Source organism: Callorhinus ursinus, unplaced genomic scaffold (genome assembly GCF_003265705.2).
Source record: "Callorhinus ursinus isolate GAN/ISIS: 27379988/994484 unplaced genomic scaffold, GSC_fseal_2.0 scaffold2, whole genome shotgun sequence".
Classification (NCBI taxonomy): Eukaryota; Metazoa; Chordata; class Mammalia; order Carnivora; family Otariidae; genus Callorhinus; species Callorhinus ursinus.
In genome coordinates, this window is record NW_027397064.1 from 99,658,418 (window position 1) to 99,677,844 (window position 19,427).

The 19,427-nt window shown below is 44.9% G+C and overlaps 1 protein-coding gene and 1 non-coding gene across 3 annotated transcripts in view; both read left to right on the top strand.

The window, feature by feature from the left end:
• Positions 1–51: 51 nt before the first annotated feature.
• Positions 52–19,427, top strand: part of CFAP221 (cilia and flagella associated protein 221) — a 92,442-nt gene continuing 73,066 nt past the window's right edge. Inside the window, exons 1-7 of one of the 2 annotated variants that reach the window (XM_073885074.1) lie at positions 52–223; positions 1,616–1,801; positions 4,225–4,325; positions 11,739–11,825; positions 11,948–12,046; positions 13,554–13,654; positions 14,175–14,207. In XM_073885074.1, the coding sequence (XP_073741175.1) occupies positions 1,663–1,801; positions 4,225–4,325; positions 11,739–11,825; positions 11,948–12,046; positions 13,554–13,654; positions 14,175–14,207 (560 nt within the window). In that variant the 5' untranslated portion in view covers positions 52–223; positions 1,616–1,662. The remainder of the gene's footprint in view (positions 224–1,615; positions 1,802–4,224; positions 4,326–11,738; positions 11,826–11,947; positions 12,047–13,553; positions 13,655–14,174; positions 14,208–19,427) is intronic. The other variant, XM_025855131.2, reaches the window with a different exon arrangement.
• Positions 11,459–11,531, top strand: TRNAE-CUC (transfer RNA glutamic acid (anticodon CUC)). The gene has a single exon. It is a non-coding gene; the product is annotated as a tRNA-Glu (tRNA).

Genomic DNA, 19,427 nt, shown 5'->3' on the forward strand with positions numbered 1-19,427 from the left:
GAGCGCGTCCGCGTCGTCATGGCGACGCTCGGAGCTGGAGCAGGCGGCTGCGCCCGCCGAATCCCGCCCCGGATCCACCTCCTGTGTGAGCGGCCTGGGACCCGGGGTCAGGCTTGGCCCCCTGGGCCGCCGCTGAGCAGGCTTGAGGCAGCCCGAACCCCGGGCGCGTGTCCCGCCGCAAGTCAGACTGGGCTGGGGTCAGAGGAGAGGTCGGGACTAAAGAGTTAAGTGAGGATGGGGGTGCTGCGTGGGTCTGGCGTCGACCCTTACTCCTAGCCCGAGATGGAGTAAAGGGGCGCTGAGGGGAGCAGGCGTTTGGCTAGGGGGAGAAGGCCTGCCGGGTAGAGGATGGGGCGAGGGGACCGAGGATGGGGGTGTGTGAAAAGAGACAAGGTTCACCCCACCCCGGAGGGAGTGAGCTGGAGTAGGGGCTCTCGTGAAAATGGTTTAGCCATTGTTCCTGCCCGATGTACAGGCAGAGAACTTGAGGGAGCCAAGAAGAGGGAGCCTGAAAGTGAACTTGAGGCAGGTGTTGAAGGGATGGAGGGGAACGAAGCGGGCGGCGTGGTGTAGGCTGTGCTGAGGAGTGGGGAATCTTCAGAGATGCTAGGAAGGGGCGGGGGAGGTGGTAAGGGGAAAGGAGAAACTTTCAGAAAATGATTATTAAACATTTTCTTCTATGTAGTCAGTGTATTTTGCTTGATGCTGTGGACTGTGGAGAATCTAAAGCTATGAGCCTTCTCCAGGAAAAAAAAAAAAGCACATAAAGATCCACATATGATTTTACATTGAATCTCAGGCATTGCAGAGCAGCCCCCCAGCATGTACAAGGATCCCAAATTTAGAGACTTAGCTGTAGAAGATTGCAAGATGTATAGGCTTTGTAAAGTGCCGTATACAAGGCAATAATCATGAATACCCAATGAGTAGTAGGGGCTGTAATTGCTAAAGAATGTTGAAGGGTGTTGCGGTCGGTGTGGACTTTATGACGAGGGTGGAACTTAACGTGAATGTTAAGGAAAAGCAAGTCTGACATGAACCAGGACCCTAGATCCTATGACAGAGCTCCTAGGAATGTCTTTGTGGCGCTGGAGAAGGTCCATTGGCTACTCTCCCTCCTCATCACCCCAGAGACGGGCCCAGGAAGGTGGCCCAAGAATGCCAGTGTCTCCAAGTGTTAAAGGGTTTCATGGTCACCTGCAGCTAAGAGACTGATTTGGAGAAATCTCAGAAGAGGCCTGTTTAACTATTTACTTCAACCTTTTCCAATTTTATTTGATTGTGAGCACCTTTATTTTTCCCTTCAGGTGCCTCTCCTAATAGCTCGAGAGCATCTCAGGACTACATTTTGGGAAAAGCTCTTGAGGAGAGAGAATTAAGGACCACGGAAGGGTTTTGAGCAATGGCACGATATTGGGTTGTGATGTGTGACACAAGATTAATGGGACATCCCTGTGTGGGAATGGAATGGCTGGGAGGGGCAGGGAGGCAGGGAGGGCCTGGTCCACACAGTCACAGAGGTACATTTGTCAAAGATGGAGGAAAAAAAAAAAATGTGTGTGGTTTCTCATACTGCTACTGTTTTTTGTTGTTGTTGTTGTTGTTTTTAACCCAGGAAATGACCTTTGGCTCTAAAAAGAAGACTCGATTTTTCATGATAAAATGGCAGTGGTGAAAACCCCCAGCAGAGAGCTAAGTAATGCTGAAGAACCATTTACTAACATATCCCCCCTACTTTTGAAGAGCCTAGTGGAGGAGCCTAAGAAAAGAAGAGAAGTACCTAATCACCTTCTAGAATCAAGTAAGTGAGTAGAAAAGAGATTTGCTTTACAATTTACATCTTCCCAGAGGATCCGAAGTCCAGAAAGCACAAAGGGATTTTTGGTGCTGATTTCTCTATATTGTTTTATGGGCTCACAATAGCTTTTATTATTAAGAAAAATGGTTCTATTTAGGTCCATCCACTCATGTGATGGATTCTTGTGGTGTAAGTGAGTCACCAAGTTCTGTTGCTTCTACTTCCTCAAATGTCTTACCCATCTGTCCACATTGCCTTATTCTTCATCCTCAGCAAGGTCACTAGGATATCCTGGTGCTCTCCCCGGGGCCACCCTTCATACTCCATCAGTTTCCTTTGTGCAGTCATGGCTGGCCCTGTCCCTATTCTGCTAAGATACTCTCAGTGGTTCCCTTGCATTTGGAGGAGAGTTGCAATTCCTTCACTTGACATTTGGCCCCCTCTGCTGTGGAGGCAAGCCTGTCCACCCAGCTCCATCCCCACACTGTGCACCACTCATCCCCAGCTCCAGTCACACCGTTACTCCTCCTTCAAGACCACATGCGCTTTATAACTTCTTGCCTTTTTCTGTGCACATCCCTTCCCTGCCATGCACGTGGAAAGCCTAGTAAAATCCTGTAGTGATTCTGTAAGAGGCTAATCATTTTGCCTACATTATTCTCGCTTAATCCACACAACATCAACGTTCTACTTTTATCTTACCGGTGGGGAAGTTGAGATTCAGAGAGGTCAAAGGAATTCCCCAAGGTGGCACAGGTGGGTGGAGAGGTGGTGTTCAGTCATGGTCGCCCGGTCTGCAGCTCTCTGCCATCACATTAGGCTGCTCCTGACTCATCTTTCAAGGCCTATCGCAAATGCTGGAAATGTGGTATTTGGGTGTGGCTCTTTCGTCACCGTAGAACTTACTGAGTGCAAATTAGTGTACTCGACTCTTTCTGGGCATTAACAGAAAAATACCTGTTTTAAGGTCTATTTTGTGGCACTAAAAACAAAAGCAAAATGTTCGGCATTTAAAAACTTTACCAAAGGGTGCCTGGGTGGCTCAGTCGTTAAGCATCTGCCTTCGGCTCGGGTCATGATCCCAGGGTCCTGGGATCGAGCCCCACATCGGGCTCCCTGCTCAGCAGGAAGTCTGCTTCTCCCTCTCCCACTCCCCCTGCTTGTGTTCCCTCTCTTGCTGTCTCTCTCTGTCAAAAAAAAAAAAAAAAAAACTACCAAATAATGTTCATTTCAATACTTAAAAAATGATCTAATAACGTATAGAGATTGCCCATCCCCCAGAAACAACCATCCGGACCCTATTCCAGCCCTCTTCGGTTTGGCCCAAAGCTGATGACAATGTCAGCATGTCAGGTCACTTGGTGAAGAGCAAGAGCTCCAATTGTTTCAGATGTTTACAAGAATCACAGTGGGCTAAGCAATGAGGGAGGGTGTCTGTGGCTCACGGGGTTTGGTGATAGCCAAAGGTGAAAGGTCATCGTTTTTAAGAAACTGAACAGTGCATTCGTATTGAGGGAGGCAGTTCAGTGGTTGGAATCGGACAGACCGGGGTTTGATTTTTAACTACCGGCTGTGGGCAGGTTGTTTGATCCTGTTGAGTCTCAGCTCCTTCACCTGTACAATGGAAATAATACCACTGCATAGGCCTGGAGTGAGGATTACGAGCAAAATGCCTGACGTAAGCACCAAAGGCACAGAGACAATTGTGTCTCAATTGTGTCCAAGTAGAAAAACAACACCAACAGGTTCTCGGTGCCTCCTCTACACATCTCAGCTCCTGCCTCATAAAGAGCTTGGAAAAGTTTTGTAGACCTGGACACTTTTGTGAAATCAGCTGTTTTAACCTTCTTCTCAGAACTGGAAGGGAAAAAAAAAAAGACATTCACATTACGCTAATAGCAGTTGGAGACTTTACTGTCCAGAGCGATAATTATTCAGAGCTCTGCGATTATTCTATCACATTGTAATTCTATTTGGAGGAAATCCAATGATAACAGGTAAATACCCGGTAATGAAACTAAACACTTGATGTTTGGATTCTTTGAACTGCGTATTCATTACATCACAAGTCATCTCGGTGTGATACAGAGCAGCAAAGTTAGGGTGCGTGCTCGTGCAAGCTCGTGTTTTAGGATGAAGACTTGTACAAAATGTGAAGAGCAGAGTATTTTAGTGGGTAATAAACAATCCATGTGAATTTGTACTGTGATGATAATATCTCCCAAACGATGTGTAAAAATAGAGGGAGAAACAGTACAGTTTGTTTGGCATAGATCATTAATCTTGTTGACATCTGTACCCTCTGTCTGAGGTTTTCATAGGCTTAAAATATCCTAAATTAAAGGGAGCCCACATTAATAGGATCTTCATTTATTTAATATTTTATGTCTCATCTCATGGTGTACTTATCTACATTGTTTTTATAGAGATTTATGCAAAAGTTCTGAACAATAAGGTCATACAGGCAAAACCTGGCATACTGCATTTTGGAGGCTACAAAGTAGAAAAACAACACCAACAGATTCTGGTAGGTATTTTTTAAGTGGGGTAATTAATCATAGTAATGAAATGACATGAGTGTTCTGCATTTATATTACTCATTCATTTAAAGTGCAGCAGCATCCGCAGAAGCACCGATGTAAGTTGGGCCAGAAAGGTGGTTCTAGGATGAGAAATTTTAAAGCCACACCAGTGTCCTTGGACAAGCTACTTGCCCCCTGCCAAAGGCTCCTCATGGCATTCTTTCCAAACAGGTGTCATTGCTGACTGACTCTTAGGGGCTAGCAACTGTGCTTGCGGTGTCACAATGATCGTGTCTCACATGATTCGATTTCGTCCTTACCCTCGCTCTGTGGAGGTTGTACTATTATTCTCATTATATAGATAGGAAACCAGGATTCCAGAAGGTTCAATAGCTAGTAAGTGATAGGGACTGACTTTCACTCTTAAGCTGCCTTCTTCCAAACCAGGGCCTGCTTGCTCCAAGCCTACACCACCAGGGAAAGGGGTATCCCTTTCCTAGGAGGCTTCCGTAGGTGTTCTCTTTCACCTGCTCGGGTCTGATGCCCATGCCTAAATTAGCCATTCTGGCCAGAGAGATTCTAGCCAGGCCTGGGTGGCAAGGGTCAGTTCCACTGGACAGGCTTCAGAAGGGGCAGTTGAAAGGACGGACTGCAGTCCACACGGAGCTTCCTGGGTCCCCTTCATTGACCTGCAGGTGGGCTCAGGTGGCTACAGCATTCCTGACGCTATGCTTATTCAGGACCTGAACAGTTTTTTGTTTTGTTTTGTTTTGTTTTGTTTTGTTTTGTTTTGCTTTAAGAGAGGAAGTGGGGAGGGACAGAGGGAGAGGGAGAGAGAGAATCTTAAGCAGGTTCCATGCCCAGCCCATAGCCCAACACGGGCCTCAACCTCACAGCCCTGAGATCATGACCTGAGCTGAAATCAAGAATCAGACACTTAACCGACTGAGCCACCCAGGCGCCCCGGGACCTTAACATTTAAATCCCCTGTACAAGCTCGGTGACCTCACATCGATCCCCTAAAGTCACACTGAGCAGGACATCTCAGAACTACTCCCACTGGGCTCTGGATCTGAGCAAAATGACCTCTACGCATGGTTGGAGAGGGGTAGAGGCAGGCTCCCTTCCCGTGAGCCCTCCGAGACTCTGGCTTTGTACACGACGTTCCCCCTCTGGCTCTGTCACCGGCCACCACAAGACTCTCTACTTTTGGAGAGGGGAAAGAAGCTGAGAAATGCTAATGCTGTCAGGAAGTGAAGTTAGGTTTCTATCAGGCACTCCCCGCAAACTAAGGATGCCGTTTCCATGCATCTTAGTGCATCGAAGTGGGTAGAGAGAATAAACCCAGAGAGAAACCTGTTAGGTGCCAAGTGTTGCCCCTCAGGAAAAGGGTTAGGATTTAAAATGGTGATTAGGAAATCCACCCATCAACCTGCAAGGATGCGTTTCTTAGAACACAGCATGAAAGATCAAGGTTAATAAGTGATTTTGGAGCTTACTTTTCCTGGTATTAGGTTTGCTGTCTCAATGGTGATTGGGTAGATCTAAAATAATTATCTTTCATAATTGCTCATTGTTTATAATAAATAATGAATATAATGAATAAACAGTTCACTCCCCAGCCCCCAGCTCCCTTGCTATCCTTATTCCCCTACCCAGTCTACTCCTACCCTAGGCAACAACTCATTGGGTTTTTGTTGGTATAGATTTAACTCTTCTGGACAGTTCATGTAAATGGAATCTTATAACATGTAGTCTTTTGTGACTGGCTTCTTTCATTTAGTATAATGTTTCCCAGGCACCTTGTATCGTCTATCAGTACTTCATTCCTTTTCGGGACTGAATACTAGTCCATTGTATGGTTCTACCACGTTTTGTTTATCCATTCATCAGTTGATGGGCATTTGGGTGTCAACTTTGATGCTATTATGCATATTATCATATTAATATTTATGATATTATTATCATATTATTATCTATTATATTATCAACTATTATCAACATTTGTATATATTTTTGTGTGGACATATTTTTAGTTCTCTTGGATATATACCAAGGAGTAGAATTGTTGGGTTGTATGGTGTGTTAGTTTTCTATGGCTGCTATAACAAATAACCACAAATTGAGGATCTTTAAAAAAAACAGAAATTTATTCTGGAGGCCAGAGTCCAAAATCAAGGTGTCGGCAGAGCTGTGCTCCCTCCAGAGTCTCTGGGGAGAATCTTGTTTTGCCTCTGGCAGCTTCTGGCTGGTGTTTCTTGGCTTATCTTATGGCCACATAACTCCACTCTTTACCTCTACCTTCACATGGCCTTCTCTGACTCTGTATCTTCTCCTCTTCTCTTAAAAGGATACATCATTGGACTAAGGCTACCTGGCTAATTCAGGATGATCTCATCTCAAGGTCCTTAACTTAACATCTGCAATGATCCTTTTCCCAAATAAGGTCACATTCACAGGTTCCAGGTGTTAGGATGTGAACATAACTTCTTGAGGCCACCATTCAACTCACTGTTTTTTTTTTTTTAAGATTTTATTTATTTATTTGACACAGAGAGAGAGAGTGAGAGAGGGAACATAAGCAGGGGGAGTGGGAGAGGGAGAAGCAGGCTTCCCGCCGAGCAGGGACCCCAATGCGGGGCTTGATCCCAGGACCCTGGGATCATGACCTGAGCCGAAGGCAGATGTTTAACGAGGTGCCCCTCACTATTTTTTTTTTTTTTAAAGGAGAGAGAAGCTTACTGAATACACCACAAGGAAGTGGCAGGCAGGACACCAGAGGAGAAGCTGTCTGCTCAACTCACTATTTTATTTGTATTTTTTTATTTGCATGTTTTATTTGCATTTCCCTAATAAATAAGGATGTTGAACATCTTTAGATCAGGAGCTTATGGGTCATGATGTAAAAAAAGCTTATGGGAGCTTCTGGCTGGCTCAGTCAGTAGAGCATGTGACTCTTGATCTCTGGGTTGTAGGTTCAAGCCCCACATAGTGTGGAGAGATTACTTAAAAATAAAACCTTAAAGAAAAAAAAAAAGTTTGTGGAGGAGAAGCCACTTGAGATAGCCCAAAAGGAAAGAGAAGTGGGCAGAAGATATTCAGGGCATAAAGGAAGTCGTTGAGAGAGGTCCAAGGTGCATGTTACATATTTGGACACTAGTGTACAATCTGGTTTACCTGGATCGTAGGGTTTGGCAAGGGAGATAAAAGCTTCATTCTGTTGAAGAATAGAGACCATCTCTTTGATACAGTATGATGCCTAACACATAGCAGGCACTCAGTAAACACTTGTGAATGACACTGAGTTCACTTTATTGGAAGACAGTGCTTTGATGAAGACTCACTCACTCCAAGTAAATACAGTGTAAAGTCTAAATAAACATACTGCTTCTATCAGGCATTATAACAAGCAGGCACGGATAAAAGTACAAAATGATTTCATCTTAATAACATTCTGGGAGATCTTGGGAGGGTCAGCCTCCTTTATCCACCAGCAAATTTAAGCGGAAGCCTAAGGCAATTACCTTGAGATTCTTGCCAAACAAAGGGGAAAATCCAGCTCTGCTTTTATCTTGGTTTTGTTACAGGAAACTATGCAAATTGCCCAAGAATGGAATGATTGAATGTGGGTTTAAAACCACGATAAATTGTTCATTAACATTTGAGATTGATCCAGATCTGGTTAAAGGATTTAAAGCATTTTACGTGGATTCATAGTGAGATCAATGCTTTGACTTACTTTAAAATTTGAAAGAGTGGTTCCCAAGTTTCTCAAAACAAAGACCTCTTAAATTCTTTTTTCCCCTCTGCAGAAAGATTTTGTTTGTCTGGAAAACTGTATATCTTAAGTAAATAATTAGTTTGGTTTCTCATGAGACAACCACTGTTGATGTTGCCAACCCAAAACAAAGTTGTTAGCCCGTATAGCCTTAGCTCACATAAATTAACAGTTTCTTTAGGCTTTCTGAAATAATGATATTAGTTTTCTATTCCCTATTGCAGCCTTTAACACCCCCCCAAATGTAGCCAAATAATAACATCTTTTATTATCATGAATGGGATCTATGTTGTTTAATTCTTTTTTAAAATTTTTTCTAATGATATATCTATCCATTTTAGAGAAAGAGTGTATTCGCACAAGCCGGCTGGGGGAGGGGCAGAAGGAGAGGAGAGAGAGAACCCCCAAGCGACACTCCGCTGAGTGTGGAGCTGGATGTGGGGCTTGATTCCAGGACCCCAAGATCATGACCTGAACCAAAATCAAGAGTCGGAGGCTCAACCAACGAGCACCCCCAGCGCCCCTTTAATTTTTTTATTTTTATTTTATTTATTTATTTTTTTGAGAGAGAGAGAGAGAGAGAGAGAGCAGGGGGGGGGGGTAGTGGGGAGGGGCAGAGGGAGAGGGAGAGGGAGAATCTTAAGCAGGCTCCATGCCCAGCTTGGAGCCCAACACCAGGCTCTCGATCTCACAACCCGGAGATCCTGACCTGAGCTGAAATCAAGAGTTGGATGCTTAACTGACTGAGCCACCTGGGTGCCCCTATGTTGTTTAATTCTTTAAGAAATGAATTCAGTATTTCCTTATTGGTAATTTTTTATTCATTTGACAATGTAGATATTATCTACTGAATTCTAGCGCTCGTCCTGCAAATGAGTAGTGGGCATGTTTGAATTTGTTCTGCCACACTCAGGTTGGAGGAAGTGTCAGGTTTCTATTTTTTTTTTTTTTAATCAGGATGTGGCCCAGCCATCACCCACAGGTGCTGGCTGCATCTCCAGTCTGGAGAGCCAGCTCCTGTCTCCTCCCTTGGGACCATTCAGGAATACTGGAACATCTGAGCCGGCTCAGTGGCTTTGCTGAACACAGACCTCTTGTCTTCAGCCCGTGACACTGCTTGTTGCAAATTGACCTAAACCCACGAACTTATTTCTAACTGTCAGGTAGATATTGAGAATCTGACCCTGATGGGAGGTGGGAGCCAAAGGTCCCCACCCAGCAGCCTTGCTACCAGGTATATCTGCGGCGATGAAAACAGGTCCGAGAAGAAATTCTGCCATGCATATGACACTTGCTAGCATGCAGGCAAAAAAGAATGATCATACTTGGCTATCTCCAGGAAGGCCTAGCCATGACTCCTTGCAAGGGAGCTTTGCTGACAGCAGATGTAGTGGCATCCATTGGTAGGATTGGCCAACCTTCCACCTGGCTGACAGAATTTTTTTGTGCTGTGCAAAACGCAAGACCTAAGGGAGCCCTGCATCTTTGAAGGTCACTCTAAAGGATACTGGGTTCTGTGCTTACCAGATTCTCAGATCCCTTTGGTTTAAGAGCGGGAATGCCTGTATGAAAGTTCTAGTTAGTACATCTATCCCGAACATCCTGTATGCTAATATTGTAGACCTTCTAGTACCAGTTCAATGAGGAGGATTGAAATGCTCTGAGTAGCCACCTCTAGAGTATGGACTCTGGATTAGGATCTTGCAGTGTCTACTGAGTACTCCGGGAGTGCAGATTATTGATTTCTTCTAAGGTTAAGCACCCTTGGGGTACATATTAAAAGCAGTCCCGACACCCTTGTTTGTTGCCCTGTCCTTACTGGATTTTTTTTTTTTTAAGTGACAGCCAATATCACTGCCTCTCCTCCCAGTTCTTCCTGGACTCTGACTCGAGGCCTCCAACTTGAGGGTCCCCGTTGATGACAAGGATGGGGACAGAGTTCTCTGTCAAGGCTTCCAGGCCCTGGGGCTTCGTGGCTACCTCCCCATCCGCAGCAGGTCCCACCACCCCAGGATTCTGGGTGTGATGGGCACAGGCCCCAGGCATCCTGGGTCCCAGCATACCTGTCCCTCCCAGTCTTTCTTGGAAGGACCATCTTGTGGGTAGGGCCCCAGGAGTACACCCCTTCACCAATACTGCCCCTGTGCAGGGCCCTTTGGTGTTCCAGAGCAGCCTGGAGAACTTTTTTTTTTTAAGGCTTTTAGCTTATATAAAAAAAGAAAAGATATGCCAAAACAGGGTCACTTTAGGAATGTTCACAGGTGACAAATAAGAACTTTTAACAAATGCAAACACCACTGTAACCTCATCAGGAAATAACATCTGAATTTTAATTTTGGGCTTCAATGACCATGAGGCCTTGGGCAATGGGCCCCATGACAGGTCCAGCCTCTGGCCTGGACTTTGGAAACCAAAGGCTTCTTAACTGTCCCCTGGCCCAGATGAAGCCCAGATCCCCAGATCCCGAGGTTCTTGGTCCCATCTCAAGCAGAGGGGGAAAAAATCCTCTATTTAGAGACACAGTTAATTTATGCAGCAGGTTGTCCTGCCTCACAGGGGTGGCCTTCTGTCACCATAGGAGAACTCCTGACTTCTGACTTCTTTTCCATTTGCCCCAGGGATGGATTGCAGGCTGCCCTAGCCACACTTTTTCCTGATTTTTTGACCACCTTAGTGTCACCGGTCCCCAGGATAGGTGGCGTATAATTTGAGAAATTGTGGGAGTTGGTGGGTGGCTGACTTTTTAGTTGAATCACAGGATGAAATGGAGTTGTGAAAATTCATTAATGAAAGGAAACCTGGTTCATACTGGAGTTGGTTGGCTGTCACACCCCACCACTCCTCTGTGATTACAGACCCAATAAGAAGAGATGTACCTTGCAAGTCCATACTTTAGGTACTGCTGTATTACCCCAGTGGGAGGAAGGAAGGTTTTCCTTCTGCCCTGGCAACAGCCCAGCCAATGAGAGACAGTCACAGCTCAGCCATTGAAAAGTCCTTATACTTCAAACTCCCAATTTACTGCAATGGACTTTTTGTTTATAATAATCCCCACTCCCTTCCCCCATGTGTCTCCCTTGGTCTGGGACTTGTCTATGGTTTTGCAGCAACCCACTTGTCCTAGTTTGCAATTCTCCGCTGTTCCTGAATAAACCCACTTTTTGCTAGCAGAATAACTGGCAGTTTTTGTTTTGTTTTGTTTTTCAAAAAAGGCACACGTGTTAACTGGTCAGGATTGGGGACAAGGGGTGTGTAGATGAGATACAGTCTGGGGGCTGCAGGCTCTGGTAAAGTCCCTAATCTGGGCAGAAGGCACTTGGGTATGCTTTATTATCCTTTAAAGGGTGTTGTTTTCAGGGTACCTGGCTGGCTCAGGTGGTAGAGCATGTGACTCTCGATCTCAGGGTTGTGAGTTCAAGTCCCACATTGGGCATGGAACCTATTTAAAAAAATTTTTAAGTAGTGCTGTGTTTATTTTATTATTCTTTAAATGATATATGATGCATTTCAGATCTTCTAAAAGTTAAACAATAAATTCTATCTCTTCAAATCCCTTTAGGTACAAGAAGAGAGATAAATGAGGTGAATATGCAGAGAGCTAAAACAATGTTTTCTCTGAGTGCTTCTCTTTCTCTCACAGTATCTGGTCAATATTTCCAATGAAGATGTACATGTGCATATTTTACCCCCTCAAACCAAATACTTTCAGATCAAGTATGTGAAAAAGGTAAGCATGGCCTGGTTGCCTGTTCACCATGGTGTTCTCTGTTGGGTTGTGGCTTTCTGTGTGGTGGGTCTGCTTGGGACTGATGTGTAGTGTGCTGTCACCATGGCCCACTTGTCTTCTAGGAACACTGCCTTGTCCCCGGCTTGTCCCTCACAGTCACCATTACGTTTTCTCCAGATGAGTGGCGATACTATTATGACTGCATTCGGGTTCACTGTAAGGTAAGTTTTTTTAAAATTGGTTTTTTAGGGGTAAGGGACAGGACGATGTCAAAACTTATATCCTGAGGGAAGAACAAAGGGAAATGGAACATTAAGTGTGAAATTTCTCACCCAGCACGTGTGCTCCTTGGGCAGCCAGCGTGAGTGGCATGGAGGGTCCATGTCCAGTGACGTGGGTCCCGGGTGTGAGAGCCATCAAGAACCAGGGCAGAGCCATGAGATATCATTTGCTTCAGATTTCCTGCCTGCCCTGGCCCAGAAACCTTACTTATCATGACGTGCTAAGAGTTGATAAAGACTTTTTCAAATAGCTTAAACAAATTCCTTTAAGTGCTAGGCTACCAAATTAGCAGGACCCCTGAATTGTGATTACAAACCCAGGGACTGGATGGTGTCATGTGGGAATGTCCTCAGAGGCAGCCCTGGGGCTCTGCAGGGAGGTAGGAGCCTGGGTGGCCTGACCCCAGATGGCTGGGCCGTGTAAGTCCCTGTGAGCTTTTCTAGGTCGTGGAATTCATCCTGCAGCCTCCAGCCACGGCCAGCTCTCCATGCTGTCAATCCCTCTCTTCAAACGGTTCCCCCTATGCTTCCCTTTGCTCTCCTAGGTCCCGGCTCTTGCAAGTTGAGAAGCCTTAAGGGGAACTAAATTTAATTTTTCAAAACTAGAATGGAAGAGTATGCTTTGGTAACCAATGAGTTTCAATCTTTAAAAAGAAAATTGAAAAGCTAAACTAAAAACAAAAAGTTTTGGGCCATCATCTGCCTTGATTCTTAAAAATACCTTTATTTTATTTTTTTAAATGTTTTAAGTTTTTAAAAAAGATTTTATCTATTTATTTGAGAGAGAGAGAGCATGAGCGGGGGGCGGGGGTAGAGGGACAGGGAGAAGCAGACTCCACGCTGAGCAGGGAGCCTGATGCGGGACTCGATCCCAGGACCTGAGCTGAAGGCAGATGCTTAACTAGCTGAGCCACCCAGGCACCGCTTAAAAATACCTTTAAAATAAGGCAGAAGTATTCCCATTTTGCAAAGGAAGAAACAAGGCTTGGAGGGGTCTTGTTTGAGGTCAAATATTAAGCAAGATGGCCAGCAGGCCTCTGTGCCTGATGTCAGTTCATGGTTAACTATTCAGTGCTATCTGGATCAGCTGACTCTCTGATGGTTTCTGTTTCTCTCAGGCTACTACAGATTGTGTTTGCTTATAATTTTCTCAAATAGAAGCAGGTAGATTACTGTCTTTGTATCTACATGAAGGCATCATTATCTTTAGCTTTCCCGGATAATAGTGAATATCACTTCAAGGAAATGTACTTAAAATTTCTTGCACTTTGTTTATACTTAGGAAAGCTCAATATTTCTAATGCTATATGTAAGCCCTCAGGTTTCTTAAGGAAATGTTTTTTAGTGATAGAAAACAACATAAGAAATAAAGTATCTAGAAATTCATTTTTGAAAATTATAGCTTCCAGTATGGTAAACTTGACTTTTTCCCCCCCATTAATTTTAGGGAGATGACACTTTGCTTATTCCCATCCATGCCTATCCTGTCGTGAAAACATTGGACTTTCCCTCATTTATAAATCTATCCAACGTTTTCCTTGGTGAAAGGTGAGTTACCAAGATGAACTACCAAAATGTCATATCGTGAAAAGTTAAGGGATATGCATATAGGAACTTAGATTTGTAATTTTACTAATGGCAGGTTATGCTTATAGCTGAGTTAGACTGGACTTATAGTTGAAAAGGCAAAACAAGGGGCACCTGGGTGGCTCGGTAGGTTAAGCATCTGCCTTCGGCTCAGGTCATGATCCCGGGGTCCTGGGTTAAGCCCTGCATCAGGCTCCCTGCTCAGCAGGGAGTCTGCTTCTCCTTCTCCCTCTGCTGCTCCCCCTGCTTGTGCTCTCTCTCTCTCAAATAAATAAATAAAATCTTTAAAAAAATTTTTTTAAAAAGACAACACAAAAGCAAAAGCCCATGTCAAAATATCATGAGCAAGAAAGAGAATTTATTGGGCCATTTAACTGAGAGGTGCAAAGTGGATCTTCAGTCATGCCTGGGTCTAAGGGTTTAAGTCAGCTTGCAAGAACCTGCCTCTCTCCATTTCTTGGTTCTGCTTCTCTCTCTGCAGGCTTCTTTCACAAAAGGCTCCCCCATCATGGGGGTAAGAAAGCTGCCAGGAGCTTCAAATACTATTGGCAACAAGGGTTGGAGGGGTTGGAGGGATTGGGGATGTTCAAGCAAAAGTCCCAGAATTGAGTCTTGTTGGACCAACTTGGATCCCATGCCCATCCATTAACCAATCTCCATTTTGGATGAGAAAGCAGAGAGAACAGAAAGTCACTACCCAAGCCAAATCTCAGATTCCTCACCTCTGTCTTATTGGAAAAATAGTTAAAGATTCCAGTTGTAATTTAAGCTATGTCTTGTTTTTTTTTGTCACTAAATATTTATTAAATACCTACCACCTGTCTCTAGAGATAGAAAAAATGGATATTGAGCTGTTAGATAGAGATCTATAATGGCCGTGCCAGTTGTTAATACTTCTGTACTGGCTGGGAAATACATACTGTCCCGGGCTCCCCTCTCTCCATCCCAGCTGCCCTGGCCCCTGTCCTGCCCTCCCTGCTACCTCTCAGTGATTCAACAACTATTAAAACCTTGCAATCGGGGGGTTGGGGGAGGCATCTGCAGGACACAGCCGCAGCCTTAGAGCCACTCTAATTGAGTATTGCCCAAGAGTCCCAGTTGATTGATACTTTGAATGTTACCCATGGCAAAAAAGATAAATAGACAAAGATTCTCATTCTGAATGTCTTAGAGTCTAATGGGGATGGAACCATGGCCTCAGTTAATTATACCAATTGCTAAGTGCTCTATGTGCTAGTGGCAGACACCAGGACCTGTATGGGCCCAGAAGATGGAGCTGACTGGAGAGATGGGGTGATCACTCCTCACTCCTCTGGGGGTGACATCTGGTTATCCTAAGAGGGCTCCATAGAGTGCTGGAATGTGAGGATGACATTTGAGGCAGGGAAATAGTATGAAGGCATAGTAATAGCGGAGAGCATGAGCATGGACTGTATCCTGTAGGTGTTACAGCCACCGGAGGATTTTAATCCACCCAGGACCTGGCAAATACCAGGCGTCTCTCGATACAGGCCCAGATAGTGAGCAAAGACTAGGCTTCAGCGTGCTTTGGGGGTGAAGGCAAGTTCAAGTGCCCACAGCAGCACTGAGCCAGGGGGGTACGATTTACTAATGACCAGACAGCAGGATTAGATGGAGAGAGGGCTGGCTGAACCCTTTGGGATGGGGTAGGGGGTGCCTATGGACTAAGGTGTATGAGCTTTAGGGCCCTTCCTTTTTAGTTCTGTCTATTCCAACTTTCTATCTAAAGTGAAACCCCCTATTCTGGAACAATTGCCTTAGTTCAGCGGATGTGTGACCCTCCCCCCCTGCCGCACACATACCTTCCCATGACCTTCTGACTCTTCATCTCTCTTTACTTATTTTTTCTTTGACAACTCTTTAAGAACTATAAATAAATAATACATACAAAAGGATATCTAATCATTTGTAAGGTTTAAACAGTAATAATATAAAGAACACCAGCTTTAAGACATAAAACATTACCAGTAACTTTGTAGCTACTATTCGGAATTTTATGATAATCTTTTCTTTGATTTATTTTAATAGTTTTGACACATGCCTACGCACCTGTAAATGACAATTGTTTTCTCTTGCCAATGTGTGCTCTTTATATAAATGGGATCACACTGCATATAATTTCTTTTCTAACTTGCTTTTTTAATTCAACATTATGGTTTGTGGTTTCAATCATCACTACTGTGGTGTCCACTGAATAGATTGACCACAATTATTTTTTCTGCTTTAGTGCTAATGGACCTATGGGTTGTTAACACTTTTTTTTTTTGGCTGTGACCAACACTGCTGTTGTATATTCCTGTTCATGGTTTGGGGCACGTATTCTGGAGTTTCTCCAGGGTAGACATCTAGAAGTGGAACTGTAGGTCTAGCACAAGTTCAGTGTTACTGTATAGTGCCAAATTGTTTTCCAGAATGGTTGTACCCATTCACACGCCCACCTTCAGCGCGTGAGAATTCCCATTTTCCTACATCACTGCCAACAATGGGTATTATCAGACTTTGACATTTTCACTAGTGTATATTTTTGACCCCTTGCTCTCCCATCCCTGTATTTATTTTGCCTCCTCCCTCCCCCTCCTCAACCTTTCTGTTTTCATCTAGGCCTTGTCAGTAGTAAGTGGTCTGCAAAGATGAGTCCCTCCTGGCAGGACCCACTCACTGTGCATTTTGAAGACGACCATAGCTATGTCCTTTAAATGGGTAAATATAGCAACTTTTACAAAAACAGAAGTGGCAGGAAACAACGAACTTCCTAGTTCATGATTCCTTCCTTTCTCCTTCCCCCCCTCCCTTCCTTCTTCCTTCCTTCCTTCCTTTTCTTTTTTCCCTCCACAAATTTCAAATTACTTTTTGTTTGGATAATAAGCCAGGCTTAGGAGTTGAGAACAATGGTTTAATAAACTGGCGGAAACAATGTGACTTATAATGCAGACATCAGTCTCGGTTCTTAATACATAAATCTACCAACTTCCCTAGAAACTTCTCCCAAACTATTTTGTACATAATTCCCTTTATTTATAATCAGAATGAAAATCTCAGCTAAATAGTTTATGAAACCGAGTTATTGTGTATAATGGTGTGAGATTTTTAAGAATGCTTCAAAAGATAAGCATGCTTCTCTTTTCTTCCAAAAATTCTGGCAGCAGGCAATGTCTTCCCAAGACTTTATGCACTTTCCTTAATGGCTTTTGACCAAATCTTAACCATCCAAACTGTCCTAGACTGCATTTACTCTAAAAAGTGTCGGGTAGCAGGACAGGAGGGAAGCATTTGAAAGGGCTTTGACCTGAAATGTTCTCTGTTCATCCGAGGCTACCTTGAAGGTTGAAGGTATCATTTGAGTGGGTTCCTTATTCAGCGTTCACTCATTCATCAGACGTTTCCTGAAAGCCAGTATGTGCCGGGCACCATGTTAGGTCCTGAGGACACAGAGATGCCTGAGAGTTGATATCATGACTAAGCAGACAATCCCAACTTCTAATGTGGTGTATTCAGAGGAAGAACACCTAACCCAACGCAGTGGCAAGTAAGCTGGGGACAGTTGGGATGGGGGAGCTGAGATACCACTTCCTAGAGGAGAACATGTCTGAACTGAGTTTTTGAAGGATGACTGGAATCAGTCGGCAGAAGAAGGGAGCAGAATAGGAGAAAAGAGGGGTATTCCAGGCAGGGCAGTAGCTTGGGTTTAGCCTATCTAGAACATTTGTGCAACTAGACGTGGGTTACAAGATCCATGGCAGGGGAAGCAGGGTGGGGGCTGAGCAAGAAAGACCTCACAGGCTTTGCTGGGCAATGCAGATTTTACTACTGAAATATTTAAGCAAACAAATGGCACGGTCAGATCTACCTTTCAGAAAGCTCTCTCTGGTGACTGGGCCTGGGGAAGAGAATTGCAGGAGGCGTGGCCAGGACACCGGTGAGCCAGGGCACCTGGGACAGTTCACACAGAGGCAGCGGTTGCAAATATGTAAATATAGCAGGAGGGTCTCAGGCCAAGTTTCCTGGAAGCAGAAACAAGGATTCATTGCACATGACATATTAAGGCATAACCTACCAAAGAGTGAAGGGTGGGGATGGGAGGGTGCCCAGCCCCCAGCCAAGGGCACTTCCCTGGAGAAAGGCCAAGCAACAGCAGTCCCAGAGCTGGGTGGATGGGTGCACCAGCTAGGGAAGGAGAGTGCCAACAGCATCTACTAGAAATCTACGGCAAGCACACTGGCCCTTGATTTATACGTCCACTCATCAACACTCCATCTGACTTCATCTAGCTCTGGAGCTGCACTGCTGGATAGGGGTTTGGATTCCATGAACAATTGAGCTGATAGGAGGTGTCTCCTGGCATAGGTGACAGTCTCCTGGTGGACTATGCCGGGATTGGATAGTGCACGAGGTCAGCTGTCTCCGGGCCGTCTTCCCTCCCCAGGACAGGACAGGGCCTAGGAAGGAGGTGGCACAGCGAGACGTGGGTAGTGGTCTCACCACATAGAAGCAATAACATGAGTTCATTGTCTGCAGAAAAATTTTAAAGACAACAAAACCTTCTAGAAGTCAGTCTGCTTTTGACTATCACCATGCGCCGACAACTCTAAATATTACCGTTGATGAAATGCTCCTCCCTACAAGGGCGGACTTGCTCCCAGGCCCTGCTCAGATGCAGGGGAAGAAGCGATCACCTCTTTTGTGATCTCCAGTCTCTGTGAGGTCTCATTTTTGTTCCTATCACAGTGTTCCCTCCTGGGAGACCCATCGGACCATCTCCGGTGGTGCTGAATTGCAGTGGGCTCCTGCTCTTGCTGTGCCTCAGCGTGAGGCCCTCCACCCCTATGCACACGAACACCCCGACCCCGCTCCGTTCATTTCTGCAGGGGCTGCTTGTGAGATCAGAGCACAGCAGCTCCTGTGCTGTGCTTGACACTTGTCCCAGCTGCCTGGCAGCTTCTGTGTTCCAGTTAGTCCTAGCCACCCACCCCACCCAGGGGCAACTCCAGCCATCATCTCCTTCTGCTTTGTCATTCATGTGTCACTGTGTCTTTTAGAGATGGGGCGCCTGGCTGCTTGCAGTCTTGCCTCTGGCTCTGTCTGCTCCCATCTTAGCTCCTCAAACTCAGTCTTTCCATTTGTACCTCCTCATGGAAAACCCAAAGCCCAGCATGGTGTTCTAAGGAAGTTTTAGATTGTTGGAAGACAATGAAGTGGTCCACCAAATCTTGTCTGTCGAAGGCTGTTTTTAGTCCCTAACTCATTGCTTCATTCATTCATTTATTCATGCCCTCTGAATTTGCCCTCTGACCCCCAATTTGTGGCTTCTGATGTAATGAAACTGCCGACCTGTTTGGTTTCATCCAGATGGTCGTAGCCCACACCATTTATTTATTTATTTTTAACCTTGAATTTGCTGTCAACGTTTAAAAACCACAAGATTTCACGTGAAAATTTAGAGTTTTACTTTTCTTTAAAAAAAAAAAAAAAGAAAAGGCAGATCCAGCCTTACGGGGCCCATATTCCTGCATGGCCACCGTCAGTTCAGTAGGGATGAAACAGAAGATGCCTCTTTAGAGGGCAGTGCCTTTGCCAGTGCTCTGCAGTCCCCACCACTCCCTATCACCTCACATGCAGCCCTCTTCTCTCATTTCTGTTACCTGACTGGCTCATGAGGACTTTCAATAAAGACACTGAAAAGGAGACAAGGCAAATGAAGTGTTGTGTTTAACAG